Below are 18,149 nucleotides of genomic sequence, written 5' to 3' on the forward strand. Positions count from 1 at the left end.
GTAAACACCCTGTTGTGATACCTCATTAAACCCACCCTACTGTAGCAACTTACAAAGTGGTTTTATATTATGTGTTTCAGAAACTAATTTTTTTCAAGTGTGCTATGACATTGCACATACGGTTTTATGGATAATTTTAATATGAATGATAGAGGTGACTCGTTGAAGAATCAATGTGATTTAAGAACTTAGAAAGAAATTTGCTGATAGAATATAGATATATCATCTATATTTGTGATTTAAGGGGTAATACTGAACTGCATTGCATTAACAGAAAAACAGAGTTAGAACTGCCATAGTCTTGCTAAATTGTCACTTTGTACTATATCATAGCAAGTGGAAGAGATTGGCTTTCTCAAGACGATATAAAAGCTGGAATTTCTTTTTGTGGGAGCTTGTAAATAAATGGAGACTGGCTTGACTCCAGAGAAATGTTTAGCTCATCAAGAAGTTTCCATAGGAATTTAAATCAAGTATTTCATGGTTATGAACCTGATAGAAACATTAAAAAAGTTCATAAAGAAGAAACATTCAAAAATGTTTTTCCTAATTTGTAATTTTATGTCTTGAGATGAGGTGTGTGCATATGTACGTGCCTTTGGCATCACAAACATTTGTTTCAAAACATGTCATAAAATTAGAAAGCTTGTAGAAAGCTCCTGGGATAGACAACCACATGTTTTATAGATGGATTGTATCCCTGAGAATGCGGGTTGTGTAAAATGATGATGAGCAATGTTTGAGGAGAAACATCTATAAGCACACTTGCAGTCATCATCCTTATGATAGAGAAATGGGCAAGGGGTGTAAAAGGGAACTTGGTTTATTAGGAGTTGTAACCTTTTCTTTCTGTAACCCGTGCTGTAACCCCCCACCCTGGGGATTTATGTGCCTGTGTCCCAAAGGTCCAGGGCTCTGGGTTACGGGTTATGTCCAGCTGCATGACCTTGGCTCACGCTGCTAAGAGCGAGCTGTGAGAAGGTCTGCAGAAAATTAAGAACAGTAAAGTTGCAGGTAGGATTGTTGAGACAGGATCATCAGTAGCTCAAGGATTCCAGAGGTCAATACCAATGTGGAAGATATAAAATCCTAAACTGGAAAAACAGGGAATCAAGTTGGGGCAGGAATTGTTGGGTTATCAGGTCAAGTTGTTAGTGCTGATGAAACTGCTGGAAGATGGCGGCTCAGCAATATTCAAGGATCTGCCTCGGGAAGCCACAAAGGCTGACCCTTCCCAGCTGCCTGCCTGGCTAGCAAGGACTCTTCAGGTGCCTTATCAGGGGTGATGAACATATTAATGCTTAGCCAGTGTCACGTCCTCATCTTAGTGTGTTAACCATTAATTGTGTTACATTTTTAAGTTTGTACATCTTGCCTACAGCTTTTCTCTGCCCCCAGCTAAGTATGCCGGAACATAGTGACTCAAAAAAGGGGTGGTAAAAGAATAATTGAAGAGAGATTTCGATATTAATCGTAAGGTTTTGTTTTTGGTACCACTCCCCCCCTAGAATAAATAATTAAAATTCAATGAGTTAAGGCGTATACCATGTATCTACCCCTGGCACTTAGGGTTTATTTTGGAAGTATGACAAGAGTGTTGCATTAGGCTTGTTCCTGTGTCAGAGAAATCTCCTTCAGTGAGTGGTATTTTAAGCTCAGGCTGGTTCCAGTGTTACTGGTGCTTGAACAAATCGTGGAGTGGGACTTCCTCAATACAACAAAGGATCAGCTGTCAAGCTAGTAACATTTCTTTCTTCTGTCAAGTCACCTTGTGCCTGTAACTTTCTTCTATGATGTGACCAAAATGTGCTCACCACATCTATCCTATTCAGTAAATCAGAGCCTGTTGACATGGAATGCCTGCGCTCCATGCAACCTGGATGAAAATCTCTTCGCTCTGGCTTCTGGCTGTTTTAATTGTACTAAATGGCTGCTTCATTTACTTCGAGTTTGTACAGAGGTAGCTTCTAGTCAGTTATCTACTTAATCTTTACTGTTATTTCTAGGCAATTCTGCCATCCTTTCTGAAGTACTCTTCAGAAGGGTTACCATTCAATATTCAAACATATCTATCTATGTTTATACCACTGTTTCCTAGAGAAATACTTTGATGCATTGTCACAGCATGCCTGCTGTGTTGTTGTTGTCGTCTTGCTTATGCATCCCAAAGAGAAAGTGCTGGGTGAAAAGATTCCTTGGGTCAGCTCAGTATAGCCATTCTTAACTAAATGAGGTACACTGAAGATAAGCAAAATATGATGGTCACTGATGGTGGATACCATAGCTCTTTGGAAGGAGATGCAGCTTTGATGCCAGCATTAGTTATCAGACAGCATAAAAAAAGGATGTTATCAGACAGCATAAACGAAGCTCCTAAATCATGCCTAGGTGATGAGTCAAAATTGATGAGGCTTGGAAATACAGAATTGTACTTTTCCTTTTTTTTCCTTCCCTATTTCTTTAATTCTTACCCTTTTCTACAATAAGAAAATACCTTTGTTTTTGTTGTCCTGTTTTCTTATTTTTATCCCTTACAACATAGGCTTAAGAAACTTCAATTTACTCAGACCCTTATCTCGGTATAAGATACCCAGGCATCACAGAAATCCTTGGCACTTTCAGAGGGGTTCAAAATTGCCAGTGTGTACATGCAGTACATTACAGGGCTGGAATTTGACTTTGAAAGGAATATATCAGAGTTTAATGAAAGTTAAAAATGAAAGTAAGAATGATTTAGGCTTTTTCTTGAGTGATGAGTGACTTGTGATTAGTTACATGCTTCTTTTTAAAGAGACTGTTGAAGTAGTATTACCACCTATTAAAATGAATGTGCCAGCTTTAAATTCATAATCAATTATCCTTTTACTTTTTATAGTTGTCTTTTCTGAGGAAGAGAGAGAGCAGCTGAGAAAGTTCACAAATAAATCTTATCTTCTGGATAAAAGAAGCCGTCATCATGTATATCTTGGTTTAATTGATATACTTCTGGCATATTGCTATGAAATCTGTGTCAATGAAGGAGACAAAAATGTAAGTTAAAAAAGTTTAAAAAAAAAAAAAAAAAAACAACCAAAAAACCCCCAAAACCAACCCAAAAACCAGTTTAGTATGTTTTAGGAACCTAGTCCTGGACCCTGTGCTGTCATTTAGGAAACTTACCTTTTAAAGTGAACTTACTTCCAAGCATTAAAAATATATAATTGAGTAAGTTAAAATGAAAAACTTTGTATCTCTAGATTGAGCATGTGGGGGTTAATGTGATTTCTAAATACTTCTGTTCTTCTGGAGCAGCATTTTAGCTGTAGGAGAGAAGTGGACGTGCAGGAATTCCAGACAATTCTGTTTGTTTCTGATTTGTTTTGTGTTGTGATGTGTCTTAATCTCTGTAAATGCAGATTTCACAAAATAATTGTTCTTTTATATTTATGGTTCTTCCTTCTGTTTTTTGGACGGTTCCATAATAGGTATGTTTGTCTGTAATAACACCACTACTGATTTGGATTCTGAAAAAGCGTGGGAAGTCATTGAGTCTGTAAGAGTGAAAACATGTGTTTAGTTTTTTATACGGGCTGCCATTATATGCCTTTAACAAAACTGATTTTTTTAGGTTTTTTTTGTGTTTGGGGGTTTTTGTGGGGTGTTTGGTTTTGTGTTTTGTTTTGTGTTTTGTTTTGTTTTTAAAGCTTATGCACTGAATATGGAAGGTGTTTCCTGAGGCGTTCTGGAAACTGGAATGAGGCATTTAAAATTTTTAAAATTTACACACATTTAAAAAATAAAAAAATCCTAATGCATGTTTCCTTTTTCTAGTATTCAAACACTGGAGGGAAGTAGGAAGGCATGTTTCCATTTTCAGGATTCTGATGTTTGCCTATCTCTTACACAAGCAGCAGCCAGCTTTACTTTGTGTTCTGTGTCCTAGGCTTTTTACAGGATATAAAGAATTAAGAAAATAGTAGAAGTTTAGAATGGATTCCATGCTGTTCTGTGGATAGCTTGCCTTTTTGAAATGGACTTGCTTTCCAGATACAACTTTGTGCCTAGCATCTGCTCTGCTGATATTAACCAGTGAGATGTTTTCTCAATGCTTTTAATCAAAATATTGGAACATATAATCAAAATCATTCTGTCGTAATGAGACTGAATTGTGGGGCATGGATTTTAGAATGGCAGGCAGAAATGTCCGGACCTGTTTATTCAAGAGAGTAATTTAGGATGGTGGTTGTATTGCGTGTTAGTGTTGCACAAAATTGCAAATATGTGAGGAACACAATTGTACAATTCTTTATTGATCTTTGCAATAACCGTATGGTATATGTGGAAAACACACTGTGGGTTCTTTTTCCTTTTTTTTTTTCCTTTTTTCCTTTTTAATAGGAAAACCAAGACATTCAGGCCACACAAATCTTTACTAGAGCCAGGATTATAGATCAAGACTTCCTGGCTTTTTGCCCTAATCATCCCACTAGACCACACTACCACACAAATACTATGAATCTGTCACATTTTAAGAATAATGACATTTTACATGTACTGCTGGCTTTAGAACCCTCTCTGAAAGCCAAAAGTCTTGAGCTGTTTTCACGAAACGAGGCATTTTAGCTTGAGCTTTGTTGATTCAAGTTTCTGTTGCTTGGTGAAAAGGGACAGAATTCCACTAAAATAAGATTTTTCTGTGATTGCTGTTGTATTTTAAAAGCTTTGTGCATGGGCTAGATATTCCCAATACGGAAACCAATTCAGTTATTTAACATCTGCATTGCAATGTAATTTTTAATGCTGTCCTGTGGCCATTTCAATGCACATAATATAATTACTGCTTCATATTCACAAAGGTTCTTAAATTACTGCCAGAATGTTATCTTAAATAGTTTGCCAGCAGTCTTGAATGTTGAATTAGATAATACTTGTTTTACGGTCTCCTCTTAAAATCAGGTTGAATCCTCTTGGAACGTCAGGAAACTAAGTGCAACATTGTGCTGGCTGGAGGTAAGTTAAAATTTAAATTTTGCATCATGTGTTTGCTGTATTATTTGTTTTTGGTATTGTATGTTGCTTTTGTAGAAAGCTTACTCTTTCAGTATTGAAGATGAATTAAGTGTATGTCCTCTTTTTAATAAATGTTACAAAAAATTGATCGTGACTTCTGGGCTCCCAGCTACTAGTAGCTTCAAGAAGCTGGAGTAAGACCTCTCATCTGTTTGGGTGCTGGGCCGCCTTCTGGCCCATTCTGGAAAAGCTGTGGATAGGCACTATGAAAAAACTGCTCGTCTGCACACTGTCCCTAGCTCCTGGGCTTGATTCACAAGTCCTGACCTTTATTTAGGAAGTAACTGTAATTATTCCTCACATATGTCCACAGTATGTGAGCGACTCCATGCTTAGGGCAAGAAGATACAGCCTTCTTGCTCCTTGATCAGAAGTCGTAGATATCTTCCCGTTTAACTGGCTAAAGCATGTTAAAATAGAAAGGGCATAAAAAGCAGGGAATGTAATTTCTTAATGTTCTTGTGTTCTTTAAGTCCTACCTCAGATATATGTTTTAATAACTTTTGAAGATGGCAGGCCTTAATAAAGCAGCTTATTGTTCACTTCTGGGGGTTTTGACTGCTGAGCCTTTCTTCAGCCTTCCTAGTTCATCATTCTGCACTTCTAGCTTGCTCTTTTTCTTGGCTGCAAATCAGGTGGCTTCTGGCTTCTCCTCCATTCTGCTGTGTGGCTTCAGAGTACGTTGGAGAGTAGAAACCCAGAAGTAAATGCAAACCCAATGATAGGAAAAGCTCTTAGAACTCAATCAAAAAGTGTTTTGTTTTTTTTTTTTCACCTATCATGGAGAAGCTGAATTCCATATTCTTGTAGCAAAAACACTTCAGTTCTGTAGTTGCAGAACTCTTGTCTCATTAAGGCTTAATGATAGTGTGATCTGTCAGACGTGCTGAATTGTTTCAGGTTTCTAGCAGAGTTAGTGGACTTGTGTTGCTTTACCCGCCCCCTTCTTTTCAGTGTTATTGCTACATCCTGATTTGTTTAGTTGCTGCTAGCCCTTTGAAACCAACATAGACTAGAGGAAACAAACTGAATTCTGTTCTCCGTGCTTTCAGATTGTTTACTGAAAGCACACAGGCCTGTGTAATTAAGTTGTTATAGAGCTGGAAGTGGAAGGGACTTAACCTGGCCTATAATCCACTATTTCTTACGATGGCAGCAAGCTAGAAAGGACTGTCCTGTCCTCATTCCTGAAATTACTGAGCCAAGTCTCAGGTTGCAGGATCAAAAATGAAATTTGACAGGATTTTTGGGTTCAGTCCTTCAAACGTTTCTAGTAGTGGTGAATGTTATATTCAGTAATAACTTGTTCTGTGACAGCTGGTTTTCTAGATTGGTTAGTTTTAATTTGTTTCCAGTTGAATGTTCTGCAGTAGCTAGTCACAAAGGAGTGCAGCTAAAAGGCAGTGATTGCCTTAACTCTCGAATTTTTTTTCAGATCCATATCCTAACATAGTGAAGGAGTTTTCTGCATGTGCTTATCCTATAATATAGCAGTTCTTGGCGTAGCCTGTGCCAACAGTATATTTCACACCCAGAAAATTCAGTCTCCTGGCACCAAGCTGTTAATAACTGTATCTGTTATACAAACCATGTAGGGGCGGGTGTTTTCATCAATCTGTAAACAAAATTGCCTCAGCTATGGTTTGTTTGAACTGACTGCCATTTTGCTGTGCATGACATGTACACACCTTAGACTCTAAATATTAAATAACAAAACATAAATTATTTAAATGCTTACCAGCGATCCATTAAAATGAAAAATGGGTTGAGGTAGTCATATAATGCAAAAAAGTGCTGGCTGTCAGCAAAGCGTTTTTATTAATTTTAGTAAATTGAGAGTTCAAGATGAAATAGATATTTTTATTTGAATTAATAAATGGAATATTTTGTCTTTAAAAGTGAAAGCTGGAAAGGAAATCACTCTCTTAAAGTCTTTAATAACTCATTAATGCCTCTGGCCTGAGTAAATTAGAGGTCTTCCTCACTCGTAAAGGACGACAATGAACTACTTTCCCTAAGCAGATATATTTATCCCTGTCTTGAATATCTACAATTTTCATGAAAGGCAGAGTCATGTATCATTTTTAAAGATCTTATATGTACACATGTATTTTGTTAATATCATGTGGTTTTCATTTTTCTTTATTCTTAAAAGGCTTTTTATAGCTTCCCCTTAATACATATAATAATGTGGGACAGATATAATTTATTGCTTTAATCTAAAGAATGGCAAAGTCTTGAGTTAGATGTTTTATTCTAATGTTCTCTACATTCTTTTTTTAATTCAAAACTACTAAAACGTATAGGACTTATGTTACTCTGCCATGCAAACTAAATGTGCAGTGTCTTGTTTCTATTTAATGTGATGATTTCCATATCTATTAAAATAAAGATTTTTAGATGCATTTTTATATAAAAATGTGCTTTTTTCCCCTATTCTGCTATGACTTTTTTCCTTAAAGGAAAACAAACAAACAAAAAACTAATTCTTTGTATCGAAAAGCACATGGACTAATTCGGATTTTTCACTGATATACACAGAGTTTCACTAGCATTCATGACGTCCTGGTATCTTTTGGAAGAAGAGTGCTATGCTATCCCCTACACAGACATTTTGGATTAGTGACACGTGCCTTCAACGATACAGTCATGATACTGCAACTAGGTAAGTTTTTTTAGGGATTGGAGGTGATGCCTGTATAGCCACATTGTTTGTATGTCTGGGTTTTTTAATAACTTTTGAATCCTTTGGCCAGTTTCACCCAAACCTGATGGATATTGACATTTCTGGACATCTTGTGGTTTTGTGAAAATGAGGCTGGGGAGAGAAGAGGACAAAATTAGTGTTCTTACCAGGAAAAAGCCCCTGAAGCAACTCACTTTATTAACCAGCAGATAATACATGCAGCTGTGGTGTAAAGTCAGCTGTATTCTTCACACCAGAAAATCTACACAGAAGAAATGTTATGAATGTCTCATCCTTAGAAAAATCTTTGATCAGATCTTGTATCTTGATAAATCAGGATAGTCCAACCATGATTTGTAAAGGTTTAGGGGAAAGGTCTTTAAAGTATTTTTTTCTATACTGTATTTGCCTGTAAAGAGATTTTTCTATTGGAAAGAACATTTTAATGAAACTTTCACTGCGGTAGGTTAGATACTATAATTTTTTTTAGACCCTATTCTAAAGGTGTCTAAGTTTTTATTTCAAAGCAGGGTCACTTATTGTTACAAGTATAGGAGCAGTCCTGTTGTTTTCTGTTGCTCTTTGTGTTCTTTAATTACCTGATTGAAACCCTGTTAAAAAAGATTGGAAGGATTTCTGATAACTTCCATGATTTGTCTCCATCTAAGGGAAGTTTTTAAAGTATCATTGTCGTCAATTGTTCCAGCTGTTCTGTTTGATTAAGTTCTGCTCATCATGGTTTTGCAGTTGCAGATCTGGGCAGCTTCCCTGCATGATTTACTGTTTGGAAGAACTATTGTTTTAATTTAACCCTTGTCAGTGATGTTAGGATTTTGACAAAAGGAAGCTTACCCTGATGTTGAATTCCTGCTGCTCTTGCCAGTTTCTTTTTCTGGAATTAGATGTGTTTTGTTTTTTTTTTAAACTGAGCCAGTCCATTATTATTTTCTTTTTTTCCTATTCAAAATAACTGTATTTGACATCTAGCCATCTCAATTCCTGAACTGTTTCATTGTGTGTGCCAGTTTAGTATTGCCATACAGAATCACACATTTGAGGGCAAGGGATAGTTTTGTGGTTCATATTCAGTGTGACAGTTCTTTGTAGGATTAAGGCAAAATGGTTGAGATGACTCTGTGGTAAATCCAGTGGTAGTCTGGAAAGAACAGAAATCCTGAATTTGTATCAGCATCAAAACTTGTTTTGCATCATTGTTCTTTTAGTACTTCGCATATAATTTTTCTCTCTTAGGAGCAGAGGCCAAAATCTCTGACTTGCGTATGTTATCTTAGTTCTCTGCTGGTTATTAGGAAAACAATACGGTTCTAAATAACAGCCAAGTACAGCTGTTAATAAAAAACCAAGCAGTGAATACCATGAAAACTATTCTGTTGAAAAATAAATAAATAATAATTTTTAAAAAAATTTCATTTAAAACTTTAGAATAAAAAACTGACTACACACTACATATTTGTAGCTTTGTTTTGTTTCACATTCAGGAGTGGAGCTGTCATCATCTTAATGATTGCAAATTATTCTTTCAGCAGCGACATTCTTTTTATCCCTGTTTATCCCAGACAGCTTTCATGTAACAGCACAAATTTTCAAACCTATGGTTATTCCAGCTTCATTTGTGCAGTTGTACACAACCATGTTTATATCTTGGGTTGTTAAAGTTACTTGCAACTTTTCTGTTTACTGTGAGTTACTAATTTCAAAAAAAGCATTCAGTGTTAGATATTTTTTTTTTTTTTTGGACAGAAGAATCACTGAGAAGCAGCACTTTGGCTGGATTATTTTCAATGCTTGTGAGTTGCAGGATTAAAAAAAAAACCCACAAATGACAATATTAATCTCTACTACTGCCCAAAACTATTGATGATTCAAAATATCATTTACGTTTTAACAGTCGGGTAGTGAAGTTTTAAGGGGAGGATATATGCTGTCCCTCTTCACTTATCTCCACTGGCTTATGCTGCTGTTCATAAATGTGAAAAAATAAAATTCTGATAAAACTGAAATCATGCAGTGCTGCCAGCCTTTTAGATTTTTTTCTTAAGAGGATAGTACATGAGACGTAAGCTATTTGCTTTTCTTTTAATGTTATGATGGAAGATGGTATTGGAGTGAACATTCAATGATGCAACAAAATATTTTCAGTAGTTTGGTAAGGGAGGTGGCATCTACAATAACTGTTTGTCAGGTTTCCTGCTCCACCCTTCTACTTTGGACATGTGGCTGCTGTTGCCTCCTTACCCTCTGCTTCCAAAACACAGTGGCCCCAGTAGTGCTTATTGTCATGGTCTCCCTATGTCGCCCATGATGGTCTTGCTCTAGCAGCAAAGTCCCCGTCTTCTCTGGAGGAGTAGTTTGGGTACGCTTACTCATTCTCTACTGGGATGGGAGATAGGCTAGCCTTAGTTTTTCTTACCTTAGTGTTCTGCATAAAAATTACTGCCATAAGCTTTAACAGAAATTCAGCTTTATTTAGTTGATGGTTAGAATGGTTTAGAAGCAGTGGAAGAAGTTAAGAAATGCAGCAGACCTGGCTTCATTCTGTGCGTGTCTGTGCTGTGCCGGTTGCCTGGGAAACGGTGCAGGATGGGGCGACCGGCTGCCTCTGCAGAGCTGGCCGTGGATCTTCAGGACGCTGAAAAGGCATGTGCAAGCCTTCAAGCAAAGAGAATGCATGCCCATTTCAAATGGAGTTGTTAATAGTGGAGGGGAGGACACTATCTTGAGTATGAGCCGTGATAAATCTCCAGGTGCTGCCTGGGAAGCAGACACAAATATATTGCTTCCTTCATGTGGATATAAATCTATTGGGAGGGGCATTAGCAAGTTAGCTGTGTAGTGATACAAGTAATGGTGATTAATGTTAACTTCTGAAAGTTCTGGGGTTTGTGTATCAAATTAGTATTTACTATTATGGTGTGTGTATAGTGTGAAAAAGGCTAAGTTTTTTAAATAGCCAACTACCAAAGAATTGGGAAAGATACAAAATGGGTGTATTACCTGTCTATAATCAGAAAAGGGGGGGAAAAAGTGTGTGTCTATGTATTCTTAAAAGAAATGGATTTGTAGATAATGCTTCTACTGCCAAGGCATATTTGTTCAGTCAAAATGTTTCCTTCTTCAAACTCCAGTGGAAGTTGAGCCATGCTTTTGGGGAATTTCTGTTTTTTCAAAATACTCAGCAAACTGTGCAATGTGCAAAGCATAGTAGTTAGATAGCATTAAATACTCTGTTACCCTCTTTGTTTACTGGAAATGATGCCTCACCAGTTTGTCACTGTATTGCAATAGATGTGTGATGAACGTAGATGAAAATGACTGTCAAGTAAACAGATAATGAATTCAGTTAAATAGTACCACAAAACTATTCCTTTGCATGTAGATGCAAGAGGACTGGTGTTTAACTTAAACGAAGAATCGGTTTGAGTTGACCTCATCCTGACTTGAGGTTTCTTTCAGGATGCTGGTAACAGAAGTTGGGACATAGTATAATATGATGTTTTGATAATAATAATAAACACAGTAAACTAATTTATTTTAAAATGGTAAAGAATTCTGATGGGACTGAATTGTTATGCCTCAAGTTATGTGACTTGACTTAAAAAATATTAGTGCTACATTGATGGATCACTTCCAAGGTACAGGATACTGCATTTTAAGCTATTAAGGATCCTTGCGTGTGGTTGAAACACTTTATTTTTAATTAAGACTTCCTGCCAAAGTGTTGATTGTAAGATGAATGCATTAAGCTGATTAATATTGAGGTCCTCTGCAGATTTTTTCATACGCTGTTTTAGTGATTTATAATACTTAAAATACTCCAGCAAACTGTTCAAAATTCAGCGTAGTTATCTAGGACATCTGTATTTATCTGTTCTTTGGATAGGATTAAAAAAGGGAATGAAATGCAGTGGTACATTCAGCTACAATGCTATTTCTAACAAAATGTATGTACTGCATTTGGCCGTTGACTAATGAAAATGTATCAGGTGTGGTTTTTATGTAAATACATGGAGCCCTTTTTCTTTTCAGTAGACCTGTAATAAGTAAGTGGTGTGGCTGGTTCTGTCAGTATTTACTGACACTGTGTTACCATTGTGTAATACTGATTTGGAAGTTATCGACTATGAGCTAATAATGAAGAGGAAACTCATTTGTGCTCTTTTCTGCGACATAAAATATGCTTTGCTTCTTTCCATACAGCAGTTAACACTAACAGCTTTAGGATGATATAATTATCCATTAAAAAAAGATAGTACTGTCGCCTAGCTGGGTAAGTTTTGTTTAAACCAGGAGGTTTCGTTTAAAAGTCTGTAAGAGTTCTTTTCTTGTTTTTAAGGATGCTGTTCTCACTTTTTAATGAGACAGTAAAGTTCAGTTTATCTTTAGATGAATGCTCCTCCTTCTTGAAAATGTGGAAAAACATATAGAAGTCTGCAGAAAAAGTAACTTAATATAAAATAGAATGATGGGACTACTAATTTCCTTTGCTTCCAAATACTGAGTGTGAAAGCTGGTAGAATTTCATGATGGTGTAAAATCAGGAGGTTGTTATATCAAATGGCAGATACAGAGCTAGGGTCAAATTGTATCCTTTTTGGAACTAATCTGTGGAAAGAGGACTGGATTTCTGAAACTGTAGAATTAACGTTGTGGACTCTGATCTACCAGCTGTCATACCAATGAACTCCAGAAGAATCCAGTGATCTGCAGACATATGCTCTGACTTTTATGATTTTTGCCTTGTCTGCTCAGCCACTCTGCTGCTTTTCCTCTGAAGTTGCAACTCATCCTCTCCCCAACAGCAACGTAATGATTTTTAATGGCAGGAAAAGAAACGCACCTTTGTCTCAGAAAAACAATGATTTGTTTAGATTTGATACCCCATCTTGCAATATATCCCAATTTCAAGTTGGTTGTAATCCTCCTTTACCTCTTACACAGATCTTCACGCCAAAAAATAGAGGGTATTAAAGTCTGTCTTAAGTCATATACTTTTAAGTTCTACATCTTAAATTTTAATAGCTTAGAAGACCAGATATTTTTGATTCTATTACAGAAGTTGGAATCTTACAACCAGTTGTTTTTTTGAATAATCAGGAAATAGTATCTGTACGTAAAATAGTATCTGTAAAAAAAAAAAAAAAAAAAAAACAACCCGCAGTGCATTTATTCATCAGTATAATGTAGAGCTGTAACTTTACACGGAAAATATGCAAAAACTGACTTAAATAAATCATTCATATTTCCTGAGATTATTATCAAAGTTTCTTGTGCCTGCTCTGAAACATTTATTGCTGTTTTCCTAAATAGACGATTTTTCTTCTTCATCCTTGAACTTAAGTGCTTGCCTCTCTAAGCTATTTGAAGAAAATGAAATTGGTTGTCCTAGGAATAGAAGATGAAGACATGCCATGGCTTTCTTAACTCCAGTATATAGTGAATTTTAAAAAATGACAATCCTGGAGCTACAAAAGAAGTAAGACACTTAAAACTAGCACATTTTAGGTTTGCTTTGATAGACAACCTTTCAGTGAGTTGACATAACTGCCAAAAAAGCCCCTAGCCTGTTTGTCTTTTGGCTTCATCAGTTCTCTGATTCAGTTCGCTGTATGGTTTCACGAATACTTGCACTGGCACATCACAAAGAGCTGTGGAAAAGAGGGAGGCAAAGGAGTGCAATAAAGAGTACTTAAGCCAGGGTAAGTAATAATATTACTGAATATATAACCACAGCCTGAAAGTTAAGACCAGATGTCTACTGAAGACAGAAGTAGATGTCCAAGGACAGAACCTACGGTGTGGAATTTCACAGAAATAGGCCAAGAATCATCTGTGTGTTATGGAATATCCTACATTAAGGCTTAAATAGAATAGTGTTTGCTCTTTCACTCTTACTTTTTATGCCTGTGGTAGGGAGTTGAATATGGTTTTGTATAAAGACTTCTTGTTTATAGGGTGCATGTATAAGACGCATATTGTGAAAGCAGAAGTTTGGTGGTTTGCTGTGCTCCGTGAGTTTGCCTGTATGTAGGGTTCCCTATATTATTAAGTCTGGCTAGATTTGCAACTTCTCTGATTAGAGGCCCATTAAGCTACTATAATCTAAAACTGTAATTTATGAAGAAAGACCACTTTTTATTGAGAATTAGTGTTATAATCACTGATTTACATTGTTACTTGCAGATGAGTAACAGCAGTGGATGTTATAAATGGTTCGGTATGGCAGCTTGACAGCTAGGACCTTAAAAAATTAGCAAAATTTAAATGTCACATATCATTTCTTTTTAAAAGAGCATACTTCTTTTAGTCAAAATAGTTAAGTTTGACAAGCTTGGCTTGACAAGCATTGATAGTGATACAATCTAAAAGTTCATCAGTTGTATTTGGGATTTTATGTTTTCTTCTGCATTCTTTTCTGACGCTTCTTCAATTGCTCTCTTCCAAACCAGTGGGGTTTGTCAGTTCTGTTTGCCATGGCTTTTTACTCTCCAGGTTCTTTCTCCTTATTGCTGTTTTCCACATCCTCTAACTTTCATTCTCTGTCTATATTTTTTTAAGCATGGAATTACTTAAACAAACAAACAAATTTTGTGCTTGAACAGCAGGGGGAGTTCTGATCTTTTTTTTTTTTTTTTTTTTAAATCTGTAAAATGTAATTTCATCCATGTTCAGGTTTCATAGCCTAGGAGGAGCCAGCCTCTTGGGAGACGGTTATTAGATTTCATTTGCAGTAGTGGCTGTTTTCATTTGAATGTTTTGGGGTTTTTTCTCCCCCATTAAACAGTGAAAATAATTTTTTTTCTTTTTTAGTGTTCCAGCACTTAACCCTTTAGGGATTTTCATCAGAAAACTAAGGGAGGAGGTTCCAGCTAATTGCAGGTTACATTAACCAATTCTCTTCTTCATAAACAATGGTTGCATATGAAGAAAATTAAACTGACTACAGAAAGATTTCTGGTTATGGAATGAGAAAGTATTCAAGTTTTTAATCTTTTACTGCATTTATCAACTGTATGTCAAATGGCACCTTCTTGAGCCTGAAGTGAGTTTTTCTTTTGGGGGCTCAGTTTGCCAAATTATTCTGTAACTAACAGAAGTAGGAGAAGTTCTGCTTAATTTAAGGCAATGATTAGATGTTAGGTGATGGTATCGCTTACATGGGTTTACACAATTGCTGTGGCTCCTGCGTGCTTGACCCTGCTGTGGGCTGTGTGTTCCCAACCTTATTATTTTCCAGCACAGGTATTTGTGTAGGCATACAGGGAAATAGGTTTTCTCTTTCTTCAGGTAAATGATGGGGCATAACTTTTTGTTATTTGCAAATTACTTTTCAGCTTGCCTTTTTTTTCCCCCCCTCTCCTTTTCTTCACCCCCATATGGTTCACTATATGACTGTGCTAAAGTTTGGGCCAGCACTTCTGAGAGAGAAGTGGAAAAGCTGGGGGAGGGGACTTCTTCAGCTGTAGAGAATTACACGCATGAGTATGTCTTGAGGCTTTAGTCTTGCAGAGAGATTCCTGCTGAATTCAGAGGCTCCACATCCACGTAGATGTGGATACTGAGGGACATAGTCATCTTATTGCTGTTCTGAGACTGTGAATCAACTTAAAGTTACGAGGTGGTTGTAGATAGCATGGTTATTAAAGCCACAAAGGTGAGAAGATGATAAAGATTATCTATTATGATTTCTAGTGAATTATAAAAATAAAAATCTATTTCCAGGAAAAGCTGCAATTTTGAAGTGTCTGCTGGACATTCACAAGATTTTTATGGAGAATGACCCTGCCTACATCCTTAATGATCTCTTCATTGCAGACTATTGCATCTGGATTCAAAAAACCAAGTAAGTTCCTAGGTAGTTATTGATGTGGGAAGTGTTTTTAGCATACCTCATCTATCAACAAGTATCAGTAAAATCAAAAGAAATGCTATCTCCTATAAATGGAAGTGTGATCAGTCTTTTTCGTTTAGTAACCTTGGCTATCCAGCTATTCTTACTACATAAGTGAAGACATTCAGTGCATTTTTTTTTGGGTAGTGACATCATTGGAGAAGGGAGGGAGGAATTGCATTTTAAATGAAAATGTGAATTTTCATTAATATATTGATGGTTTGGGGGGAAAAAACAGCTTCTGGGGAATTTTCATTCCATTGTGATCTTTTTTTAGGAACAAAAATGTTTATATAGCACTTATGTAACATTAGGAAAAAGGTAGGAAACAACAACTAGTTCAGGATTGAATTTATAACTTCCAATAGAATTGACAACTTTCAATTCTGGTCAGAGCACATGCAAATCAATTACATCTGTATGAAACAGTTGATTTATGGGCAGTAGAGTTGATTAATAATAATTATTAACACCAGAATAAGTGTCACAAATCTGTGTGCTGTGTACTCTTGCCCCTGTAGTTGCTTGCCAGCTCACTCTCCCTGGCAATGTGCTTTGGCTTCCGCTTCACTTGAGAGGAGACAGTGACTCTGCCACTTCCAGGCAAAGTCCCTACACTTCACCACTTCTGTGTCTCGCCTGTGTTCTTTCAATGGAGTCAGCATGGCTTTACGTATTTCCAGAGTCTTGGGAGCTTTGCAGCCAGACAGGTTAGAAGTATCAGCATGCTTTAATGGTTTAAAAACAAAAGTATTGGTAGGAAAACAGTGAGAAATGGATTAAATGAACAAAGCAGGCTGTGTGTTCAAATCTAACTAAGATTTCTTGTCAGTTCTTGTCAGATTTATTCTATTTTTCATACAGCTTTTGGTTTTTCTCCCTCACTTTTTATGTCTTCACAGCCTTCTCTGAAGGCCCACAAAAGTACGTGTATGAGTTGCAAGTAATATTTCTCTGAAAAGAAAGGCCTTACTAATACAAACACAAAAAATGCCATTGTCATATTTGTTAATACAGCAACATACAGACTCGTAAAACAATGGTTAAAAATAGTCTTTGCATTCCAGTTCACAATTTAACGAGAGACTGTGGGAGAAAAAAATAACTTCTTAAGTACACAAGACGCAACAAGCAGTGAGGGGATATAGAGAGAACTTGGTAATAATCATGATCAGAAAGGTGAATATGAAAGAGAATTGAGCCAGCTTGCATAGGCTGTATATTTAGGTGTAACCTTACCAGTACTTCTTAGAGAATTAAAGGCCTTCAGTTCATAGCTGCTTATTACTTATTGTAGATATTGTTGATTCTTACTCTTCTCTGTATGCTTTCAATGACTATGTTACTACAGGAAAACAATGCACAAAATATTCTAAGGCAACTACAGGTCTTCCCAAACATTTTGATTCATCAATCCTGATTAGTTACAGGAACAGCCAGTTCATTTTACACTGTCATTTTTGACGAGGCCTTTTTTGGCCACATCTCAAATACAAGTATGGGGAAATTCATGTTCAGGTTGAAGTTGAGTTGAAAAAGTGCAGTAAATGAAGGAGGACAAAGTTATTTCATGCATCTTTCACGAAGAAATGAGTCATAAGACAGTAATATCATTGCTGCCCATATCAATGAATATAATGCCTAGCAAGTCAGTCATAAAAACCAGGGCTTCCTTTAAATACAGCAGAGGAAAATATATGGTAGATATAAGTGACTGATACATTAACACATTTACTCCCAGACGCATACATTATGTACCAGTTAAGCAGAACTGACAGCTTCTGGAAAGAGGGCAATTAAGCTTATTGTCATAATGACATGGCACAATAGTTGTCTGTCATTAGGAGAAAAAGAGAAAGAGGAACTGCAGAAACCATTCCTATTTTTAGGGTCTGAATCAGGAAGGCATTTAAGCATATGCTTAAGATATTCCTGTTCAGTTTAGCAGTGAAGCATGTGCTTGAAATTAAGCATGTGCAAAGTAAACAGGAACACTTTGTTTTTTCCCTCCCTGTTGAAGGGAACAACAAAGTTCACTTGTCATTCAGAAAATACCTTAACAGATATAGAAATGAGTGGTGACTTGTCTGTTAAGAACAAGGGTTCCCAGCTCCCCAAGGTGAGTAAGGCATCTGGAGAGGGGGGTGGTACATCTTCCATTCCAGGGGAAGAAGGTTGTAACATCCCTCTGGTAATTGCCTTTGTGGTGAAAGAGTTTTGGGAGGGGAAGGTATTTATCGATATTTTTGTGGTGGTCTTTCAGTGAAGTTATTTGTGTGTCTGATCAGTCTGGATACTTTCTCTGTTTTGTTTCTTAGCTATTCTTTGCTTCATGCAAGCTTCATTAACTTTCTTTGTCTCTATTTTTCTCCTGTCTTTTCATAGCTGTAGTCCCAGGGTGCTCTCAAAATCTGTGGAGGGTTTTTCTTTTCTTCCCCTCTTTCCCTGGTGTGTAACCAAGTCCTAGTGGAGGTTGGGGCCTCTTTGTTTAAACACTTAAAACAG

At 36.6% G+C, this 18,149-nt stretch overlaps 1 protein-coding gene across 1 annotated transcript in view; it reads left to right on the plus strand.

The window, feature by feature from the left end:
• The window catches only part of SHQ1 (SHQ1, H/ACA ribonucleoprotein assembly factor), a 58,237-nt gene that overhangs the window by 17,086 nt on the left and 23,002 nt on the right, over window positions 1-18,149 (plus strand). Inside the window, exons 8-11 of the mRNA XM_075158615.1 lie at window positions 2,876-3,030; window positions 4,936-4,989; window positions 7,591-7,714; window positions 15,476-15,596. Coding sequence (XP_075014716.1) covers window positions 2,876-3,030; window positions 4,936-4,989; window positions 7,591-7,714; window positions 15,476-15,596 — 454 coding nt within the window. The remainder of the gene's footprint in view (window positions 1-2,875; window positions 3,031-4,935; window positions 4,990-7,590; window positions 7,715-15,475; window positions 15,597-18,149) is intronic.

This window comes from Calonectris borealis, chromosome 10 (assembly GCF_964195595.1).
Source record: "Calonectris borealis chromosome 10, bCalBor7.hap1.2, whole genome shotgun sequence".
NCBI lineage: Eukaryota > Metazoa > Chordata > Aves > Procellariiformes > Procellariidae > Calonectris > Calonectris borealis.